Source organism: Ochotona curzoniae, unplaced genomic scaffold (genome assembly GCF_017591425.1).
Source record: "Ochotona curzoniae isolate NIBS_2020 unplaced genomic scaffold, NIBS_Ocur_1.0 contig_2754, whole genome shotgun sequence".
NCBI lineage: Eukaryota > Metazoa > Chordata > Mammalia > Lagomorpha > Ochotonidae > Ochotona > Ochotona curzoniae.
This window is the reverse complement of record NW_024465582.1, coordinates 4,275,144-4,296,251: the sequence shown is the minus strand read 5'-3', so window position 1 is coordinate 4,296,251 and position 21,108 is coordinate 4,275,144. Positions and strand designations below refer to the sequence as shown.

At 53.5% G+C, this 21,108-nt stretch overlaps 1 protein-coding gene across 2 annotated transcripts in view; it reads right to left on the bottom strand.

Moving 5' to 3' along the window:
• Nucleotides 1–309: 309 nt before the first annotated feature.
• Nucleotides 310–21,108, bottom strand: part of ANKRD33B (ankyrin repeat domain 33B) — a 55,923-nt gene continuing 35,124 nt past the window's right edge. For both annotated transcript variants that reach the window (XM_040977645.1, XM_040977646.1), the window contains exons 2-4: nt 17,877–18,006; nt 7,953–8,093; nt 310–2,516 (exon numbers count right to left, since the gene is read on the bottom strand). In XM_040977645.1, the coding sequence (XP_040833579.1) occupies nt 1,705–2,516; nt 7,953–8,093; nt 17,877–18,006 (1,083 nt within the window). In that variant the 3' untranslated portion in view covers nt 310–1,704. The remainder of the gene's footprint in view (nt 2,517–7,952; nt 8,094–17,876; nt 18,007–21,108) is intronic.

Genomic DNA, 21,108 nt, shown 5'->3' with positions numbered 1-21,108 from the left:
GGGTCCAGCTGCCCCCAGGCCAGACCGGCTGGACTGTGCTCACCATGATAGGGGCTCTCACCACTATCAAAGGCAGCCAGCACGAAGAACCATAGATATCAGACTATCAGCATTGCCTGGCCAGGGCCTCAATCCATAGAGGCAAGCATGGGACCCGGGGCGGCCTGGGGAATCACTGTGGATTGGGTACACACTGCAGGAAGACAAAGACTCCAAAGATGACTGGGGACAGTCACAGCCCTTGGCCCCTTCCAAGGGGGTGTCAAATCCCATCTGCCAATCCTTGAGGGTGAGCCATCTCCTGCCAGTGGTTCTCGAGGTGGGCACATCTAGACCTCTGTGACACGAGGAGGAGGAGGAGCTGTCTGGAATCTGACCTTTCACCTCGTGTCTTCATCACACCACCCTCCCCACCGCCAGGGGACAGCCTGGCACCCAGAAGACTGAGTCTGGAGAGGGGCTGGTGCGAAATCCCCGACTGCTCAGGGCTGGATGCTGCTGGGCAGAAGACATAAGGACAAGCCAGCACTGCCCTTGCCCACATCATGAGACAGACAGGTGCACGTCACAACACATCCAGGGCTACAGTGGAACGCTGTCAGCCTGCCATATTTTACATCCACGGTGTCCAAGTCCTTCATCTAAACATTCCAATAAAGTGCGTATTGGCAGATAACTGAAAATCCAGATGGCCAGGAATTCATTAGACATTCTCAGCGCTTTGGAAAGCAAAGCGTGGGCAGAAAATTCCCACTGAGAGCCAAGGGTCTAGAAAAATCACAGCCAGCCACACCCAAGAAGCCGTAGCACTGGCTTGCAGATAAGCCGAAGACAGGAGCAATCACCAAAGCCAAAGCCTCGCCCACCGAGGCAGCCTGCAGACTCGCGACCCACAGGACACTGGGGAGACCTGTCCTTCCACCCCTCGTCCCGTCTGACCAGTCTCCCAGCTACCTTCCCCACAGCACCTCGCCTCCATTTCACACACCTTTGCACTTCTAGTCATTATCAATGAAAAAAATGATTTTTACCTCGCACATCTTTTTTTTTAAATGTTGCGGATTTTGCATTCAGTGAAGCCAAAATCCCTTACTTAAAGTGCACCGAGTTCTAGCAATAAATATGTGATGTGGATCTACATGTTTGTTTTGGTAACGATTTGGTAATTACTGTTACTTTGTGGGTAAGAGAGTATTAAAATTAGGATACAATGAAATCTGATGCCCTTGTCTCTCACCCAATCCTTTTGTGACAAAAGTTAATGCCTCATGCAGAAACCTGCTCTCCTGCAAGCTGCCCATGAGCCAAAGAGGAGGAGGATCAACAGAGCCTCAAGTTCACAGTGTCTCAAGCCATGTTCTTTTCACAAAGGTAGTAATAACGGCCTAAATACAAACAGCCCATCTGTAAAATGCTTCCAATTTGATGCTGATTAAAAAACACAAAACTTCTGCCAAAAAAAAAAAAATCCGCAGTGTGATAAACTGCTCTTTAAAAATCCTTACATGGGGTTTTCCAACAGGAGACTTTTAGGCAGAGTGCCCATGAGGTGTCCTGGTTGCTGGGGGAACCGGCTCTGAGCATATTCAACAGAACAGACAACATGGATGGTTTCGTGGGTCCCGGGAAGCGGGCAGTCCTCGCGGAGGCGCCCCAGGGCGGGCACAGGTGCATCCCTCCAGCAGGCGTGCACCGCGGGCCCAGTCACGTCCTTTTCTTCCACCGTGGCGCCCGCCTCTCCTGGGCCTCAGCCTGGCGCTTCTTCTCCGCCTCCTCCGCCCTCTTCCTCTCCTCCTTGGCCTCCTTGTACCTCCACTTGGGGATCTGCAGATGGGCACTGTCCTTGGTGCTGCTCTTACGGGCCGCCCGCTCGGGCTGGAAGGTGGGCGCAGGCGCCTTGCTGACGCGAACCCTGGGCACCACCACACCGGGGCGCACGCTGCTGCGCCGCAAGAGCTGCAGGAGACTGGCCCTGCGCGGGACAGGGCCGGAGCCCCGCGGCCCTGGCAGAGGCGGAGCAGGTGGGCTGACTTGTGGAGACCCTTCCTGCAAGGTCCGGGGTTGCTGTTCCGCGCCCTTCTCCAGGTCAGGTGTGCCCTGGGCCTCCCGCGCCGCCAGAATTTCCTGCACTGCCAGGCGCCGTTTCCCCACACATGGAGGGTCCTCGGGGCACACAGTCTGACAGACGATGGCCACAGCAGGGCTGTAGAGGCTTGTAGTCATCCTCACCATGTGGTCGAGGACCCCTCCGTCCTCCAGGCCCCGGGCAGAGCGAGAGATGAGCGAGGATCGCAGGAACTCTGCAAGTCTCTGCAGGCAACCCCTGGAGCCTGGGAGCTTGGCAGCGCCCACGGGCGGCTGAGGCAGCTCAGGCCTGTAGGATTCCCCATACTGCTCCGGGCAGGGGCGCTCCAGCAGCCTGTGCATAAGCCGCACCGCCTCTGTCCGGCCGGTGTAAGCAGCCCACTCCTGGGGCGACATTCTGCGGCGGGGATCCCGCGCCTGCACATCTGCCCCTGAAACACGCAAAACACAAACAAGAGTGGGTGTGGGCAACAAAAGCGCTTCCCCAGTACAAGCTTTGCTCTGGGCTCATGCAGGATCAGCCTTCACCTGCATCTGACCTCCACCTGCCACGGTTACTGTCATCACATGACCTCCTTGCAAGGGCTCCCTTCCACTGCCTCCTTCCTACGTAAAACTAAACCTGAATTGAGCACCTGAGTCATCCAATTTTTTTTTTCCAAGAAATGCAGTCACAGATCAAAGGACAAAAGAGGGGAATGCACAACCACCTCCCCAACCTGTGCACGCTACAACCAGTGTTCTGAAAATCCTACCAGGCCAGTCACCTGCCAGCAGCCAGGGTCCACCCAATGCCATCTCACTTGGAGGGCTGCAGAGGCCCTGCCTGGAGGAGTGGGCTGCCTTCACCACTCACCTCCCAGCTGGCTGGCTGGTTGGCTGGCTTCCCCAGGCAAGGCTATGTCTTGCTCCCTCCCATTTAACCCAGGCTCCTGACCAAAGGCAAGGCAGTCAGAGGGACCCTTGTAGGCTCACAGAGCTGGGAACAGAGCAGTGAGAGAAGGTCTCTGACTTGGGCCTCCTGACTTCAGCCCAAAACCCATCCTGCCCATGGCACGGCAAGGGAACAGTGAGTTTTCTGCACCAGTTTGGCCAAGTCACAGCACCCCCTTGACTTACCCCAACAAATGGGGACTCGGTTGCATCTTACAGGATGGGACTGTCCAGAATCAGCTGGAAGTCCTGCCTGTGAGCCCACCCTACAATCACCACAGCCATATGAATCCGTTCCCTACAAAGAATCTCTATGCACACGTGTCCTGCAGCTTCTATTTCTCTGCAGAACCTGCATGGACACTGCCCCTTCTCCCGCGCCCCCGCCCCCAGCCACGTCCTCAAATCCTCACATACCACTCACTTTCCCACTTACCTATTGCAAAGTTTCAGCTCAATCTAGTGAAATCTGCATGAACTTCAACTTGACACTCCAGAAATGAATATGCAACTGCTGTTCAGTTCCTCTGAGTCCAATCTCAGCCCCAAATACAGTCAGAAAGCAGACAGGATGCAAGTGTCATTAGTCACATGTCTGCTGGCAAAGTGACCAGGAGAACCAGGACAATTATCTAGTCTGCGAGCTCCCCGGGGACCAGGCCCAGCAGTGGCAGCTTTACTTAAATCCCACACAGAGCCAGGTGCCTGGTACACAGTGTCTGACCAACAGTGCTGAGCGCAGAGAAGCAGGGGCTTGGCCACTCCCCTGGCTGCCAGTCCAAGGTGGCCGCTGGTCGAGGTGGACGTGGTCCACCTGAACTCACCTGTGACACATTCAAGAACAGCCACACTGGAAGAGTGATAATTATTTGGAAGTAGAAATCAGGATGGAGCTCATTAGCCAGAGCACAATTTATAAACTGACTAAAATGAAAAGGGGGCAGTAAAAATGTCATTGCAAAAAATAGATGACACATTAAGCCTTAATTAATTGCATGTCACTCTGAAAAGGAACAAACTACAAAATTAAAATCTTAATGAACACTGCTTGAAGGAGACATTTTTCAAGTGCTAATGGAAAACCAAAAGAACAGCTGTCCAAAGTTTAGTGTTCTTCTCCTTGATTTCCAATCTTTTCAGAAAATACTAACACTCTCAAAACAAAAGCAATCAGCTCGCAGGACAGCCCTGCAATCTCAGTCCTGCGATGAATTAGGGATTTGTTCCCAAACAAACTGCTGGTAATGGTGATATTAAATGCCAGAACAAAGGAACTAGGTCAGGAAAGACAAGCAGTAGTGACTCGCATCTTACAGGAATACCTTCCAGAGGATCCAGAGAAATTCTGGGATGCCACTGCGTAGATCTCTTCCCCAGCAGTCCTCTGCACCCCACTCCCATCCCATGCCACATCATCGGCTGCCCGAACATGCACCTGCTGCTGCATCCAATGCCGTGAGTTGCAACATTCTCTATTTTATTCAAGGCAACAACAAACAGCTCTGGGCAATGCAACCAGTGCTTACAATATCAGTTCTCTTGATACTGAGCAACCAGCCAACTATTTTCAGGGGAAGCCAGCCTGTGCACTGCAGATTTTAACAGCACCCTCAGCCTGTGCACATTGGATGCTAGCGGCACCCCATCAGGTATAACAACTAAAAACATCTCCAGTCATTGTCAAACAGCACTGTCGGTAGGAATGATGGAGCCAACCCAAGCGTTGCAGCCCTAGTCCCCACTGCCCAGCCCTCCTTACAGTCAGGGTGGCCCAGTGACCGTAATATGCTGCTGCCCCTTGACCAAAGGGGCTGATGCGCCCAGTGAATCTTAGATCCACAAGTATGGGGACTGTGCTAGAACCAGGAAGTGACCAGCCAACAAGCAAAGGCAACTGATGGACAGGAGGAAAGAACTGGTGTCTGAGATGTGTTTGTGGGGTCTCAGGCCAGCCCTGTCCAGCGAATGCCAACTTTGGAACCAGCAGAAAGGGGAGAAAAACAGAGCCTACTTTCTCTAAGTAGGACCTCCATGACAACAGTAGGCATTCCAAACAGGTGCAAGAGGGGAAAAACCTAGTCCCTGTCCCTCATTCTTGGGAATCAAGCCAGACCAGGGGGAGCAGTAGGAGGTGGGCGCAGGTGGGAAAGGGGTCCCCTTTCCTCTTGCTCCACCAGCCCCCAGCCCCATTATGTCCAGTGCCAGCAGTGGCATGGGCCAGGGTAGAGGTGCCAGGCTCCAGGCCACCTCCTCTGCTGCAGAGTGGCAGGGGCTGAAACCAACTCCTTTCTCATACCAGCTGTCTCGGCCCTGGGCAAGGCACTGCTGAGATGTTAGATCACCTTTCGGGGAACACGGGGAGCTGAGCTCCAGCTGCCCAAATGTGTAGGGAGCCAACTCATGAGCACCACTCACTAGCTGTCACCCATTTCCAACATCACTCCCTTCTGTCTCCCTCTGCTTCCTGGGATCACATTCCAGAAAGACCACTACTCCAAGCCTTCACCTTTGAGTTTGCCTTTGGGGTGATAGGGCAACTTGTTTCAGTCCTGTCTCTAAAAACCTGTAGTGATCCCAGCCTGAGAAATTCCCAGTTGACAGTAAGCTCTTGTTTTCTTCCAGACAGACAGCAAGCCCCGTGGTGCCATCCATCATCTGACTGGCAGCAGAACCCGTGACAGCAGGGGAGGAGGGCCCACTCATCCCTTCCCGACTTCCCGGCTGCTCCGCTCCTGCCTATCGCGGAAAGTTCCAGGCTTCTGTCAGATTCCCTATGCCTGCCCGCCGCTGCTGTGATGTCACCACACTTCAGGTATAAAAATAAATGCTCTCAACCAGGTGTGGTATCTGCCGCCCTCCACCAGCAAAAAATATACATGTCTACATAAAATAAAAATCACAGCCTCTGGCGGCTTCTCAGAGCCACTTATTCTAACAGACCTGTCACTCTGTTAGGAGTGTTACTATTCCACTACATCAACGAAGTCCTGTACCCTGCTAGCATTACTCCTTAGAAAGCCAAAATCCAAAAATCCAGAAGAAAACGAGAGAGGGAGGGAGGGTAAGGAGGAGAGGAGGAGGGAGGGAGGGGGGAGGGAGGGAGGGACTGATGGAGGAAGGAGGGAGGGAGGAGGGAGGGAGGGAGGAGGAAGGGAGGGAGGGAGGAGGGAGGGAGGGAGGGACTGATGGAGGAAGGAGGGAGGGAGGGAGGGAGGGACACACAGACGGACGGAGCCAGGAAGAGAGGAAGGAAGGGAAGGAGCAACAGCTGCTGAGAACCCAGCTATAATCTGTGTTAAAAGCCAAAGTTCTAAAAATTCTAATATGACTCTTGTTCAACTGACAAGGCAGATAAGAGCTAGCATGGGCCCATATGTTATGAATCATCCAAAAGCCTAAACAATGATAATCTGTCATTTCAAAACAGGCATAGTTCCTCTAGTCGTGGTGAAATCCCAGCTTAGAAACTTCACTTGGGTGGAGAAAAGCACTCAATCTTCAGAGGCAGAGTTAACAGCAGGAGTCTGGCAGGGCAGCGTCTTCTGCTTTCAAAGAGCTCACAGGAGGCCAGGGGAGCAGCTTAACAGGTAAAGCATCCTATAGCTGCTAGTTCATGCCCTGGTTGTCACTTCTGATGCAGCTACGCTGCCCCAACGCTGGCTGTTGCTTCCATGTGGGGAATAAACCAGTAGATAGGAGATAATTGTGTGTGTTGTGTCCCTCTAATTCTCAAAATCGGTAGGCAGATCTTAAAAAAAAAACAAAAACAAAATAAACATCCAAAAAACCAAAGTGATCACCAGATGACCAGCTCAGGTCAACTCCCTCGTGAAAACATGAACACACTGCTCAGGCTGTGAGCGCCTTCAGGGAACAGGAGGAAATGAGCATATCCAGGCAATGCTGCAGCATCTCAGCAAGCATGTCTGGTCTTGTCCACCAGCCCCAGAGAGGCCATTCCAGCACACACTGTGCCTTTCAGAGCAGACGGCAGGGGGACGAGGACCCGCTGCTCTGAGCAGAACCACAGCAGGAGGCAACGAAGCATTGCTCAGAACACATCACCTTTCCCCTTCAGGCAGGACAGAGTGAGCTTGGAGGGAGAAACCCCAGGAGGAAAAGGCTTCTCTACCTTTTCTTTCCCATGAAAATCAGTGATGGCGGAAGTGGCAAAGGGAAGGTGGCCTGCAGACCCAAAGCGTCCACACGACAACTTCCCATGCCATGATGGCTCCCCACATCAGCACACAATGCCACCCACCGGCAAGCAGGGAGCTAGGGTACCTGGCCACCTCTGCCACCCGGTGCCCACCTTCAATGGGGCATTCAAGATCAGAACATACATGCTGGGTGGGCAGGGAGGAGGGTAAGGAGTGAAAGCTGATATTGCCCCCTTTCAGAGCTGGGCAGAAAGGAAGGGTGTCCTAGCCCACCCTCTGCAACCCTGGAGGGGTTTGCTTTAACAACTCAGATGACTGGGCCAGAGCAGTGGCAAAGTGAGCTAATCTTCTGTGTGTGGTACCAGAATGTGGTACCAGCGTGCTATACAGGTACTGGTTCCTATCCCAGCTGCTCCACTTCTGCTCCAGCTCCCTGCTTGTGGCCCGGAAAAATGGCAGAGAATGGTCCCAAGTCCCTGGGTCCCGCGCCCATATACAAGACCCAAAAGAATCTCCTGCCCCTGGCTTAGGGTCAGCTCAGCTTTAGCCTTTGAGAGCATTTAGGAGTGATTCGGCAGATCGAAGACCTTTCCTCTCTCTTTCTCTGTCTCTAATATTTTAAAAAAGAAAAAAAAAAAAAAGGAGCAAAAGTCAGATGACAAAAACCCAGTCTTCCACAAAGACACTGTCCTTTGTGGAGACTCCTGGGGTCGTGGGTCCTCTCAGGGCAGAGGCTGTGAGCGGGTCCACGTCCCAGGCTGGTCAGGCACATACCTGCAAGCATCAGGGCACGGATGCACTCGACACGGCCCTGCATGGCGGCCTTCATCAGGGCCGTGAAGCCGAACACGTTCCTCCTCTCCAGGTCGAGGCCCGGGAAGTAGTTGAGCAGGTAGCTGGTGATGGTGGCGTGTCCTGTGAAGAGACAGGCGAGGCGCATGTGTGGAGGCGCTCACAGCCCACGGGAGGTGCTCGTGCCCACACGCTGAGAGGGAGGGGCTAAGTGTGAGGAGTGTGTACACGTGTGGGGGTGTCAAACCCCAACAGTCAACTCTCCCAGAGCCTAGGAAGCAGGTGAGGCACAAGACACAGCCTGGCCCCAGGTCTGAAGCCTTCAGCAGGTGCTGTCCTAGCACATGGCCAAAACAGGCTCAGGAAGCCAGGGCTCTGGGTGTGCAGGGTGCACCCAGCAAGACCAGCACTGGAGCCATGGTGCAAACAGATGCCAGCCGTCAGGAGCTGCTGAACCATGCCAGAGTGCGCCACCTCAGCACAGCACCAGGATGCGACCCATCCCCGCTCACAGCTCTACTTCCACCCGGCAGTGGACCTGTCTCCCACACAGGCTCTTACAACAGGCAGCGGCTCAGCCGTAAGCCAGAGAAGGTAACAAGACTCAGCTGAGAGTGCGGGTGCCTCCCGGCCCCTCCCAGGACAGATGTGGCCCCAGGCTCTTCTGTAGCTGCTCATCCACAGTGCACAGGGAGGGCCCGGTGGGAGCCAGGGTTCACCTTCCCCATCTCCACTCCACTTCCCATAACCCTGTTATGGGGTAGCCTGAAGCACAATGCACGCAGCATCCCCAGTCTCACCCATGGACTCCAACTCCTGCCTACATGTAACAATCAAATATGCATCCAGATATAGCCAAGGGCACACTGGAGGGGCAGCCTCAGCCTGAATGTAGACCCCTGACATAAGACTCAGACTTGCCAGCTCGAGGACCAACCACACCAGGGTAAGACAGTCTACCCCACTCTCCCTTTGAGCCCCCTCCTCCCCAGACCTTTCTCCTTCCTGGTGCTGCTGACATAATCTCAGGGATGTGAGCCCAGGCCAACACTGGGTACCCAGGCTCCAGTGACCTGGGTCAGGTACTGAATATCCAGGCTGCAGCCCATGCCAATGGCCCAGTCAGTGTCACTTCCTCCATGACCCTACTCTGCACAGGTTCTCCTGCAAGCCTGCAGGTGACCCGGCCCCAGTACACCTGTACTGTTCTCTCCTGTTCTGGTAGCACCTTCCCTTCCTTCCAGGCAAATCCCACAGGATTTCCCACAGGCAAATCCCACAGGATTTCCAGGCCAAGGCTTCGCAGAGGCTGCCCTACATGACACATGGAGAGGAGGTGAGGCCAGCTCTGGGACTCCCACACTCAGCCTGTGCACCCAGAGGGTTCCTGGGCCCCCAATCTGGCACAGCTTCCTGTGGAGCCCTAGCCCTCAGCCCCTGTGGTGTCTAACAGCACCGGTGTTGGGTCCTCCTTGCTCCTGGATGACTCCAGTCTTCCCAAGCACGCCCAGTGCCTCCCAGCTCGGGAAAGACTACTGTCCCTCCCCAATTCATCTGGAGAGCAGTGTCTCTCCACCTGCCAGGCTGAGAACAAACAAGCAACAAAACGAGAATGCGCTCTCTTCGAAGAAGCAGGCTATTTGCTACATGACTGCTCCTGCCCATCATTGCCTCACAAGACTGAGCTGGGAGCCCTCCACCAACCCCAGCTACAAGACTCCCAGGGGCATGCAGGCCTGCCTGCCCCATCCACACCTCACGGCCTCAAGCTGCCATTGCTGTGTGAGGGGCCTGGGCAAAGCTGGGAGGGACCCAGGGCTACAGAACCACTCCATGCCGGAGCGTGCCTCTGCAGTACTTGTCACTCCTAGCCAGCCAGGGCCGGGAGAGGAGAACTGTCATTTGCAATTTGCTGAGAGAAATGTGGGAGAGTGTGGGCACAGTAGCTGTCAGAGGATGTTCTCAGTGGCCAGGGTATCCCGAACACCTGGAACAGACGAGGAGAAACTGAAACACAGATCTGGTCTGAACACAGACCAGAACATTCTGCTGAGTTCAGAGAAACTAACCCCATCCAGACTGCAGGCTTTCACTTTCAGTGGCCCGAGGAGACACTGCTCCAGCCTCAGGGGGCTTTGCCCACAAGGTGGGAGGCGGCCCCTCACCACACAGACGCCCTTGCTTAGGGACAAGCTAGATAGATTCGATGCTTCTAACCAAGCCACAGTCCACCCCACCTAAGATTAAATGGGCATGATCATTATTTATGATGGATTCATTAAACATCTTTGTGGGCGTTAACTATGGGCTAAGAACCTTGCCAACACGGGGGAGGGGGCCAGGGAACAAGTAAAATGTGCCTGCAGGAAAAGGAAACCAGTAATCAACAGTTACAGAATTGTGTCCAGGTTCCCAAAATGCGCGTATCCCTACAAAGCCAGTAGAGGGAGCTGTCGACCTTGGAAACGCTCGTGCTGGGCTGGGAGCAGCACCAGTGGTGAGGAGCAGGCAGGTGCAGGAGGGGCGGGCCAGGGAGGGCGAGTCTCTTCCCCAGGGGTGGAGCGGTGGGTGCCTGACAGCAGGGCAGACAAACTGCGGGTACCGCACCAGCTAGCAGGTGCTGGTGTTGCTGTGGCCGTCAGAATAGCTCAGCTAACCAGCCCGGCAGCAAGAGGGAAGGGAAAGCAGACACTCCGTTCTCAGTTCTGATTTTAACAGCAGACCCCAAGCAGCAACAGCAAACACTGCAGCAGAAACCACACCGCCATCCTTCTGAGACTAAAATCACAGTAGTCATAATAAAATAAGTTATACAAAACGAAGATTTTGTAAAACGATTCTGGGTTCTGGCCATGGCTTTTTTCTTTCCTTTTCCTTTTAATGTAGAAAAGCAATGTTTTGGGCTGTAAACAGCACACGGTAAGGAGACATGGTTCTAACCAAGCCATTAAGAACTGACTCCTGGAAAAGCTGCTCGGATCATGGATTAACACACTTCAAAAAAACAAATACACGGAGCCAGCATTGTGACACAGCTGGCTAAGCCACTTGTGACACTAGCATCCCATATTGAAGTTCAAAATTTAAGTCCTAAGTGTTCTACTTCCGGTCCAGTTCCCTGCTGATGCAGCTGAGGAATTAGCAGGAGATGACCCAAGCCTCTGGGTCCCTGCCACCCACATGAGAAATCTGAATCAAGTGCCAGGCTCCTGGCTTCAGCCTGCCCCAGCCCTGGCCACTGTGACCATTTGGAGAATAAAACAGGGATGAGAAATCCCTCATCAGAGCAAGTGAGAGAGTGTGTGGAGGTGTGAGTCACTGCTGCTCCACTTCCAAATAAATCAATCAATAAGTCTTTTGAAAAATCAAACACGAGCTATGGATTCACTCTTCCTTATGGCTAGCCCCCACATCTACAGCTCGGTGTGCTCAAGCTTAGAACAAGCCACCTCAAAGAAAGTCAAGAAATAAAATGAAAACAGTTCAAGCAAAGCATGACTGAGCCAACACCAGAGGGGAGCAGAAGCACACGGTTTTGACCAACTGAAGATCCAAGAGGGTAGGGTCTGCACAGAAAGCGGGGCTCCCTGGGAGACAAGGCCAGAAGCCCTCTGTGGCTTGCATCTCACCTTCCCCGCCTTAAGATGCCATCTCACAGTTCTTCCCCGTCGCAGCTCAGTCACTGCCCACAGACAGGAATCTGAAAAGCCTGGGGGCATGCAGCAGCAGAGAGCTCCTTCAAAACTGTCCCCTTCCTGCGGGTATCATAGACCGGGGCTGGGTCCTAGAAAAGGCCTGAGGAAAGTCTAAACCCAAGTCTTGCAGCTTTCCCAAGCTGAGTTTCGGCTCACCTTGAGACCATCCCCTGTGTCCGGGCTAACACTGCTGGAAGGGCTCCTACACAGGGATAGCAGAAACAGCTCGTGCGTCTCCAAGCAGAGCCCGACCGATCCCAACCGGCCAAGACAGCAAGGAGGGGCATCTCACCAGGAGCGGCAGGCACATCTGGGGTCCTCGCCCCTCTGGACACAACGTGCGTGCGTGAGAGCAGCGTCTGACACAGAACAAAGAAGTGCCACGCTTCACAGCAATGCCAGGGAAACTCGATCCCCATATCAGCTCTGGTGGTTCATTTTCTGGTAACCACCCCCTTCTGGAGGTCCTTAAGCTCCAGATATTCAGTCTGCCAGCAGTGCCACTGGCAGCCAAAGTCACAGTCATGGTGAGGCAGAGCCTGGCACTTCCCAGCCTTCTGCTGCTTCAGATGGCGCAGACCCCACCCCGCCTCGCCAGGCTGTGGTCTGCTCTCTCGGAGACTGGGAAGCTTGAGCTAACCGCCAGAACTGACAGAGGGGCCGTGCCCGCCAGCAGCAGCGCCAGCGCCAACACTGTCATGCCAAGGATGTCGCGAGCCCCAAGCTGCTGGTCAACAGCAGTAGATCCAAACGGAGGCCAAGGAGCAGAGACCAGGAGACAGCTTCCGGCCACGTCCCGGGTCCTCTTTCACGTTCCTTCAGCCAGAGAAACACGGACACCCCAGGGACACAGGCACCCATGGAAGCTCCTACAGAGACCTCGGCTCCAGGAAAACCCACTGTCTCCTTCTGTCATCTGCTGAGGCTGCTCTGGGTCCCCATGTTGAAGGGGCTGGTTTAGGACGATGCACAGAGGCAAAGCCTGAACCGTTCCCAGATGCAGCCATGGTTACATGGTTACGCATGGTTACATGGTTACGCAAAGGTTCTGGGGCCAACAACAGGTCCTGCTTCCTTCTTCCCGAGTGATCTTCATTTCTTATTTGTTTTTTCCAGTAACACAGCCAAAGCCCTCCTCCCTCACAGTGGTCACGTGACATGCCCAGCTGGGCTCAGGCTGGATGTGTTCATCCCATGGGGGTCCCCAGGCTAAGCCAGTGATGCCAAGGTCCATCCTTTGGCTGGCTACCCCTGGAAGCCGGGGGGCCGTCAGGCTGGTGCCTTCTGCACATCCTCAATCCTCACAATCCACACTGGGGTCTTCAGGTGCCAGCAAAGCCCGCTGGCTCGCCCTCCACTGAGGCAGGTGAGCAGGCCAGGGATCCTGGAATGACTAAGGAGGCTGCATCTGGCAACAGCTTAAATTCTCCTCTGAGGAAGACCCAAGTCCTTGGGCCCTTGTGCCCATGTGGGAGACCCCAAGGAAACTCCTGGCTTTGGCCTGGCACAAACCTGGCCACTGCAGTCATTTAAGGAGTGAACTATCAGAGGGAAGATTTTCATTCATTTCTATTCTCTCTCTCATTCTGCCTTTCAAAAACATGAATAAAACTGAAAGCAAACAAAAATTCTCTGAAACGAGACCACCACAGTCAAGGTCAGGATCACACCTCGCACAGACAGCCTGAGCCCACACCTGTGAGGTGTCGCTGTCCCGCTGCCCTGGGCAGCAGGCACCGGGGATGAATGCCCCAAGGGGTCACATGTTTGTGCTTTGAAATTTTCAAGAGAAATTCAAGGAGGGGAGTGGCATTGTGGCACAGTGGGTTAAACCACTACTGCAATGCACACCTCATACAGAATGCTGACTTGAGTCCCAGGTGCCCCACTTCTGATCTAGCCCCCTACTAATAATATAGCTGGGGAAATGGGGGAAGACAGCCCACATATATGGTCCACTGCTCCCAAGCCAGAAACCCAGGTGGGAGTTCCCGGTTGCAGGCCCTGGTTCCAGGAGAACAAACCAGCAGATAGGAGATCTGTTTCTGTCACTCTGCCTTCATCAAGGGTTACTGGTGCCCCAAACAGGCTCTGTCACTCCGAGAGCCTTCAGCTTCATGTCACCCCACCACATACCCACCACCAGTCAGCAGGAAAATAAAACTGAGAGAGTGGGCAGAAAACACGATCCCCAGGACTTAGTTGTCACTGATTTGGTTATTTTGCTTGTTTTTATTATGTTTAAGGGAAGGTGTGGACGGCGTGGAATTGTTGGTTAAATGGGATTTGAGGATTACATGAGGATTTGTTTTCATTCATTCTCTCTGTTTTGAAGGCCTAACATAGATGCGGCTGTATTTTTCTGATGTATTAAGCAGCTAAGGAGGTTTGACTACTTAGAGGTTCTGCAGCAGCCAGAGCAAGGCGTTTACATCCTAACTACTCACACACTACCTCACATGGAAAGCCAGAACCCCGATCCCAGACAAGCAGCCCTGCTGCCACATCAAATAACACAAACTGCCGTTGCTTAACAGATGTGCTGAACAACTCTGCATCGGGGAAATGTGGAATACATCAACTGGACCACACCAGTCACAGCCACCTGCCACTCTCTCCAGAGACTTGTTTGGGTATAATCTTGTGACACAACTGACTGGTGAGATGTCAGCGAAGCTTGCAGAGGCAGTTTTGGGAGTGTTCGCCTGTCTTACAAAAAGGGACATGGGCATGGATGTGCCCCCGTTCCCTGAAGCTCCCCGGTGCTGCGACACAAGGCTGTGATGCTTGGAGCGGTCTAGGGGTCACAGCAGGTGTGAGAAGCTGGCCACTCCCCAACTGTCACCTGCAGGTTTGCCATGTGGGCAAGGCTGGTGAAGACAGAAGCACCAGAGCAGAGACAGGCACAACGGGGTGACAGAAAGACACAACTGAAAACAGGAAACGGCCACTTTGAGTAGCCTTGGACTGAGAACACAGCTCCTAGCCAGGATGGGCAAGAACACTCTGGGGTCTGAGTGGGCAGCAGAACTTGCCAGGGCTCTCTGCAAAGTGCCTGTGGCAGTTATGTGAATGTGCAACACGCTTGGACTTGTAGACAAGTCCACCCTACCCATTGCCTGTGCGCGTCATTCTGCCCTACTTCTGTCTGGCAAGGCTGCCCTCTACCAGCTGCCCCCTCAGCTTCCTGCCCCACAATCTCCTGCTTTGGCTTAACAGGGGATGGGATGGAAGAGAGGGCTATTTAGCCCTGCCCCCAGCCCACTTCCCACCAGCAGGGCCACTCTCCAGGTCTCTCCCCTTAATCCTTTAAGTGCTGTCCCCCAACTTTGTCCCCATCCCCTTCTTGACATCTCTCTGCATATGCTCCTTAGCGCACCTGCTGCTCCACCCTCTTCCTCCCAGGACCCTGCCTGATGCCGACTCCACAGCAAAGCACCCCCAGCACCAATGAATTCACCACAGCCTTGTTCACAGCTGGTTAACTCAACAACTGCCTGACAACTGAAGCGCACTCAAGTAAACTGTGGTTCATCTACTCTACACAAAACCTTCTTTAAACAAACATTTTAGTCAGCATCTCCTTCAAGTCCAAGGACCATGCTGAGAGACCACTGCAGTGAGCAGAAGCATAAATAATCCTGCCTCAGGGCAGGGGAGGGGAGCAGAGGGGAGGAGGGCGGTGGTGCTGGGTGGGACACTCAGGAAGGTGGGGGTGGGGAACCCAGAGGGAGCGCCTGGAACTCTCCAGAATGATCCCAGTGTGTGTCTTCCTACCTGCTTCCCTTGCCATATTTCCGTCTCAGATTTTTAGTAAGCAACAGCAATCACTAGTGAAACTTCAGAATTAAGTCATGCAATAGGCAAGGCAGTGATGGACCCAGGTCATGGATATCCCCTGGCTGAGTCCAAAGGCAGCACCTGCAGGTCTTGGAAGGACCCCTTTCCTCTCATCTCCCTCTCATCATGGGGTACCAGTGTGTCCCTCTGTCTGCTTCTCACATGGGGTCGTAGTTCTGCAGGACTCTCATGTCTGGGGTCCCCAGCCACTGCGGGAAAGAAAATCCCTATGGCCTCAGCCCTCCAGTGGGGGGTCCCCTGGGGCTCTGGCTCCAGTCTGGGTTTCAGCTAACAGTTGAGCCAGTCCAGAATACAGCTCTAAGGTCACCACGCCCCTCCCTTCAGAACCTGGAAGTTTTGAAAGCAATCCAGGCACATGGTTTCCCTGCCATGCTGAACAGCTCAGAGGCAGCAAGGCCCGATATGGGAACGGGCAGGCCTGCACTGGGGGTGCAGGGACCTGGAGCCAGCAGCAGGCTGAGGGCAGCCATGCAGGAAGGCATTCACACAGGCCACTGCAGGAAGGGGCGACCGCCAACACAGAACTTCGCTCCTCCCATTCTGCCTCCAGTCCTCACTCCACATCCTTTAAAGTCAGGGTCACCTCCCCTCAACAGCTGTCCAGGCTTCCAGTCCTCCCCACAGCCCTTCCCCTCCGCTCAGCCCTCCACCCTCCAGGAACCACTGAGCTCTCTTCAGCACACACCATCCTGGAGCCCTCCATCCTCCACCATCCCTGAAAACACCCACCCCGGAGACCATGGCTGCTCCCACCCTGGAAGGGCTCCCTGGGACTTTGCTGATGTGAGCTCAAGTAAACAGTGGCAATTACTAGGGAAACTTCAGAATTAAGTCATGCAACAGGCAGAGTGGTTGTGGACCTGGGTCTTGGATATCCCCTGCCTCAGCCCAAAGAGCCCCTCTCTGGTACATAACATCCCAGACTCATGCTTAACCGCACACCCTTTCCCTGCCTGTGCTCCTTCCGACTGAGCTGGGCTCTGTCCCAGGACATGGTGAATTACCCCAGGGTGGAGCTGCCTCGCACTCCAGTAAGCCAGCTCCTGGGACAGGACTCAGTCCCCAGGAGGCACTGAATGCCAAACCCAGACAGCCACTGCCTCTCAAATGCCTCCACTCCAGCCACTCGGGCAGTTGCATGCTGGCCTGGCTTCCACATGACTCCGGGCTCCAGACTTGGAAGCCCAGTGAGCTGAGTACCTGCAGGTGCCACTGCCACCTTGCACAACCTCCTGAACAGCAGGTGCACACACCATTGACCACCCCAGGGGGATGAATAACCAGACCCTATTTGTTGCAGCCTCCCCAGTCTGCCCTGACTGGACCTTCCAAGTTGGCACTGACACCAGAACAAGATGTGAAGGGCGTCTTGCTGCACCCCCTGACCAGAATCAACACAGAGCATGGCTGGGCATTTCCTGCAACTTCCTGGCCCAGAGGCTGACTCTCATGACTTCTGCCAACCATATGATCCATCCCCCTCTTCTCAACAGTCCCCCAATATAATCGTCTCCTCCTCCTGGCTCTGCCAGAGGCAGGGCTTGGCTTATAACCAAGAACCTGACTGATGAAGCAGGCACACTCGGGATCCAAGAGTAGGTCCCAGGAACTCCCAAGGATGCCAAAATCTGCAGGTGCTCAAGTGTCCTACAGAAAATGGCTGAGTACCCACACATTACCTGTACAGTCTTCTGGTACACTTCAAACCCTCTCCAGATCCTTGATAATTCCTACTGCCATGGAAACACTATGTTAACAGTCATTACACTATTATTTATGGCACAATAACGCCCACCCCCAAGAAGCCTTTAAAAACTAGGGGCTCCCTAGTATTGTACCATCCTGTCATGGAGAGCTGGGCTTCTGTTGCAGTTTTCGTTCACAGCATCACTGCCCCACTCACACCCTCCGCCCTGACTGTGCCCTGAATGCTGGCACAGAGTCATCGCTTTCTATTATGTGACAGGAAGAGAGGGAAATAGAGAGAGATGCTTCTATCTGCTGGTTCACTCCCCAAACGCCTGCTAACAACCAGCTTCAGCCAGGCCAAACCCAGGAAGCTAAATCCAGCTCTCCCACACACGGGACAGAGACCTAAGTACTTGAGCCAACACCTGTTGTCTCCTCAAGTCTGCATTAGCTGAGAGGTGGATCAGAGCCAGAACTCGAACTTGTGCTCTCTGATAGGGGACCCAGGTGTCCCACAGAGTGTCTCAACCGCAGCACCAAACACCCACCCTGAGTGTGGTTCCTGTCCATTTCCATCCCTCACAACACCATGTCCTGAGCATGGCTCTCGCCCAGGAGCCCACACTGCAGCAGCCTGGGGGGGGGGAGATGAAGTTCTTACCTGCCTGGGCTGCCGTGATCAGGGCCGTGTTCCCCTCGCTGTCCTGCCAGTTGACGTCAACATGAGGACATTCGGCTAAAGCCACCACGGTGTCCACAAAACCGTGATAGCAGGCGATAATAAGGCCAGTCTAGAAATGAAGAGGGAAGTATGTCAGAGGGGAGAGCCCAGGCACTGCCAGCAGGTGGTGGGGCTGGGGGCACCCGATGTCCTCCAGTCGGGAGCTGCACCAGGGATCAGGGATGACAGGGCTCTTGGGACACAAATGACGAGCCTCCTCCCCATCATCATCGGGAGAAAATAACTTCCCGTGCTCAGACGGGGGAAGAAATATCCCATTATTCACAAGATGCATACTTTCAAGTTCAGAACCAAAGAATAAACTTGAAAATCCACTTCCAGAAAGCACAGTGATAACATCAGCCGCAGGGCAGGGAGATGGTGCTGAGAGAAGGGATGGCGTCTGCTCTTTCTCAGCACTGTTGTTTCTGCATGGGAATGGTGTGGACGGCATTTTCAATCACTCCGGGATGGTTTAAGACAATGTGAATTAAGAATATTGTCCTAGGGAGCGAGGTGGAATCCCAGCTAAAAACCCCTCGCAGCAGTGGCATAGAGGGTGACTGGCTGCCCAGATCAGCCTCACAAAGGCGAGAGAAGCCCAGCTCAGACTTGTCTGGGGACAAAGCGGTACCATCTGCAGTGGACGGAGTGTTCTGTCCCTTGAAGGTGATCAAAGCCGTAAGTCAAAAAGCACTGATGCTGGGAAGCAGGGCCTCAGGGGGATTAGGTCCTGAATGGAGGCCTTGTGGATAAGATGGAAGATCTTTCTCCCTTAAGCTCTCTATAACTATGCCTTTTTTTTTTTTTAATAAATAAACCAGTCTTTAAAGAGAGGCCTTGAGAGCCGCTTACCCTTGCTGCCACGTGAGAACCCAGGGACAAGGCTCTGGCTGGGAACCCAAGCCAGGCTGTGGCTCCAGACTTGCTAGCCTACAGAACATGGGAAGCAAGTGCCTGTGCAAGTCACCAGGTTGACAGGATTCTGCAAAGCAGCCTGGCCAGAATGGCAGACCCGCCCACCGAGTGGGCTGCAAAGCAGATCACTTCCTGACAGTCTTGAACAGTCTATGAGCCTATCATGTAATGCATTGCTTAAACACATCACGAAACAACACAAATGTCAACTCGACAGGCAAGAATCTCTTCATTCGATCATGAAATGTAAAAACTATCTGGAAGCTTCCAGAATCCTGTCCTTCTGGGTTGCCACAGAGACTTCCCTGTACCAGCACGACTGCTAGAGGACCTAAGAGGGACACCCAGATGGCCTGTCTGTGCAGGTGCATGGGCCCTGCTTCCCGGGAACACAGCGGCCACTCTGGAATGAGCAATGTTCTTACAAGCTCCTACTGAGCCGCCACAGCCTGTACCGGGGAGTGAATTATGAGCCATGACCAATAACAAAAACCAACATGTACAAGCATTTATATCAGTATCAAAGCAAACCCTGCCTGGCCAAGTTAGGCAGCAATCCCAGGAATCCAGACTTGCTGGCAATTCATGGAATGTGATATCTATTTTTCTTTAAATACATTTGTGCTCCAAGGATGGTTTTCAGCACATTGAGCCGGAAGGTTCTTCAAGTCTGGAGCACAAAGATCAGGTCCTGGTAGGGGGCAGAAGGCTGGCCAGGCACAGAGGGAGCTGACCACCTGAAGTGAGGTCAGTTCCAATGGTCACCTCTGCAGGGTCTGGCTCCAGGACTGCAATTCAGATGCTGCCTTCTCCAGCAGCACACCACTAAGAATTTCACAGAACATTCCATGGAGCAAGCAGTGACCATAACAGGGAAAAGCAGGAGAACCCAGCAGAATCGGCAACAACCCCTAGGAGCTGTGCCCCTCCGTTGGTATGTGAGCATGTGCTTATGACAAAAAACTTTCATACCTCAACAGAAGTGACAGGTCAGAGGAACAGCAGCCACATGGCCACCGGAACAGCGACAGCGGAGACCATCATGTCATCACATCAACACCCAGCAGGAGTGTCATTCAAAAAGCATCCAAGTTTATTTTTTAGACTTAGATTTTTAATCCACCATGGTCATTTTTATATAGATAAATGGCGGAGATCTAACTTTACAGTTTTCTGCATGGTGAGCTATATTTCCTAGCACAATTTACGTACAAATCTATTCTCTTTCCATTGAATAATATCACCTGCCCAGGAGTAACTCAGTTTTCTGTATGCGCAAGAATGCACTTTGGAGTTTGGGTCTGTTGGTCTTAGTGACCCATTCCAGGCCCAGGGCAATCCTGATTTCATTCTGGTCTTGCTGTTGCACATGGGAGAATTTCCCTTTGAAACTGCTTGCCTTCTCTTGCTTAGACCCACGGTTCAAATGCATACCCCCAAAAGCATGAGCAACTTCATCCTCAATGCACTAGTGTTGTGAGATAAAACTCACGTGGACGATGTTCTGATGGATTAATGCTCTAGCCTGTGAGCCCCATCCACCTCCTGCTCTCTAACACACATGCAGCTCTGCCCTTCTTCCTCCCACCACGGGACAGCTCATCAAGAGGGCCCATGCAACACAGCCCCAGTATCTGACTCCCCAGCCTCCAGTGCACTGAGTCCAAATCTATTGTTTACAAAGGACCCAGTCTGCGCTGTTCTGCTATAGCTGCTCAGAACATACTAAGACAGCCGTGCCCAAAGTCTTTCTCTTACAAAAATAAAGTTCAGCTATCACTCCCACCAGAAGCGGTAGCAAAAGTAGACTGCACGAAACACCAGCCAGCCGGTCAGAAGAGGGTGTCCTGAGAAGACACACTCAGGCTGCCAGCAACAGGCACGAGGCCCAGCTGTTGAGAGCCATCGACTCAACAGCATCAAGTTGCAAAAGCACACACACACACGAACTCACAGAGAGTCCAGCCAAGAAGCAAGCAGCCGTAAATTTGCCATCCATGGTGTTCTCCCAAGTACCCTGAGCACTGAGTTCCTCGGAAGTGTGCCCAGCAACATTCTCCATCCTCTTAATCCTGGCCATTAGCACAGACAGGACTCAAGCCAAGAAGAAGCAATGGCTCACCAGCAAGCTGGGGAAAGCAGATAGTAACAAGAAAACAAGGCCCGCCTGCCCTGCCTGCGCAGTGAGCACCCTGCAAGGCAAGGGGCAGGGTTCTCAGGCTCCAGTCCTGACGCACGTGCTGTGGGGTCTCGT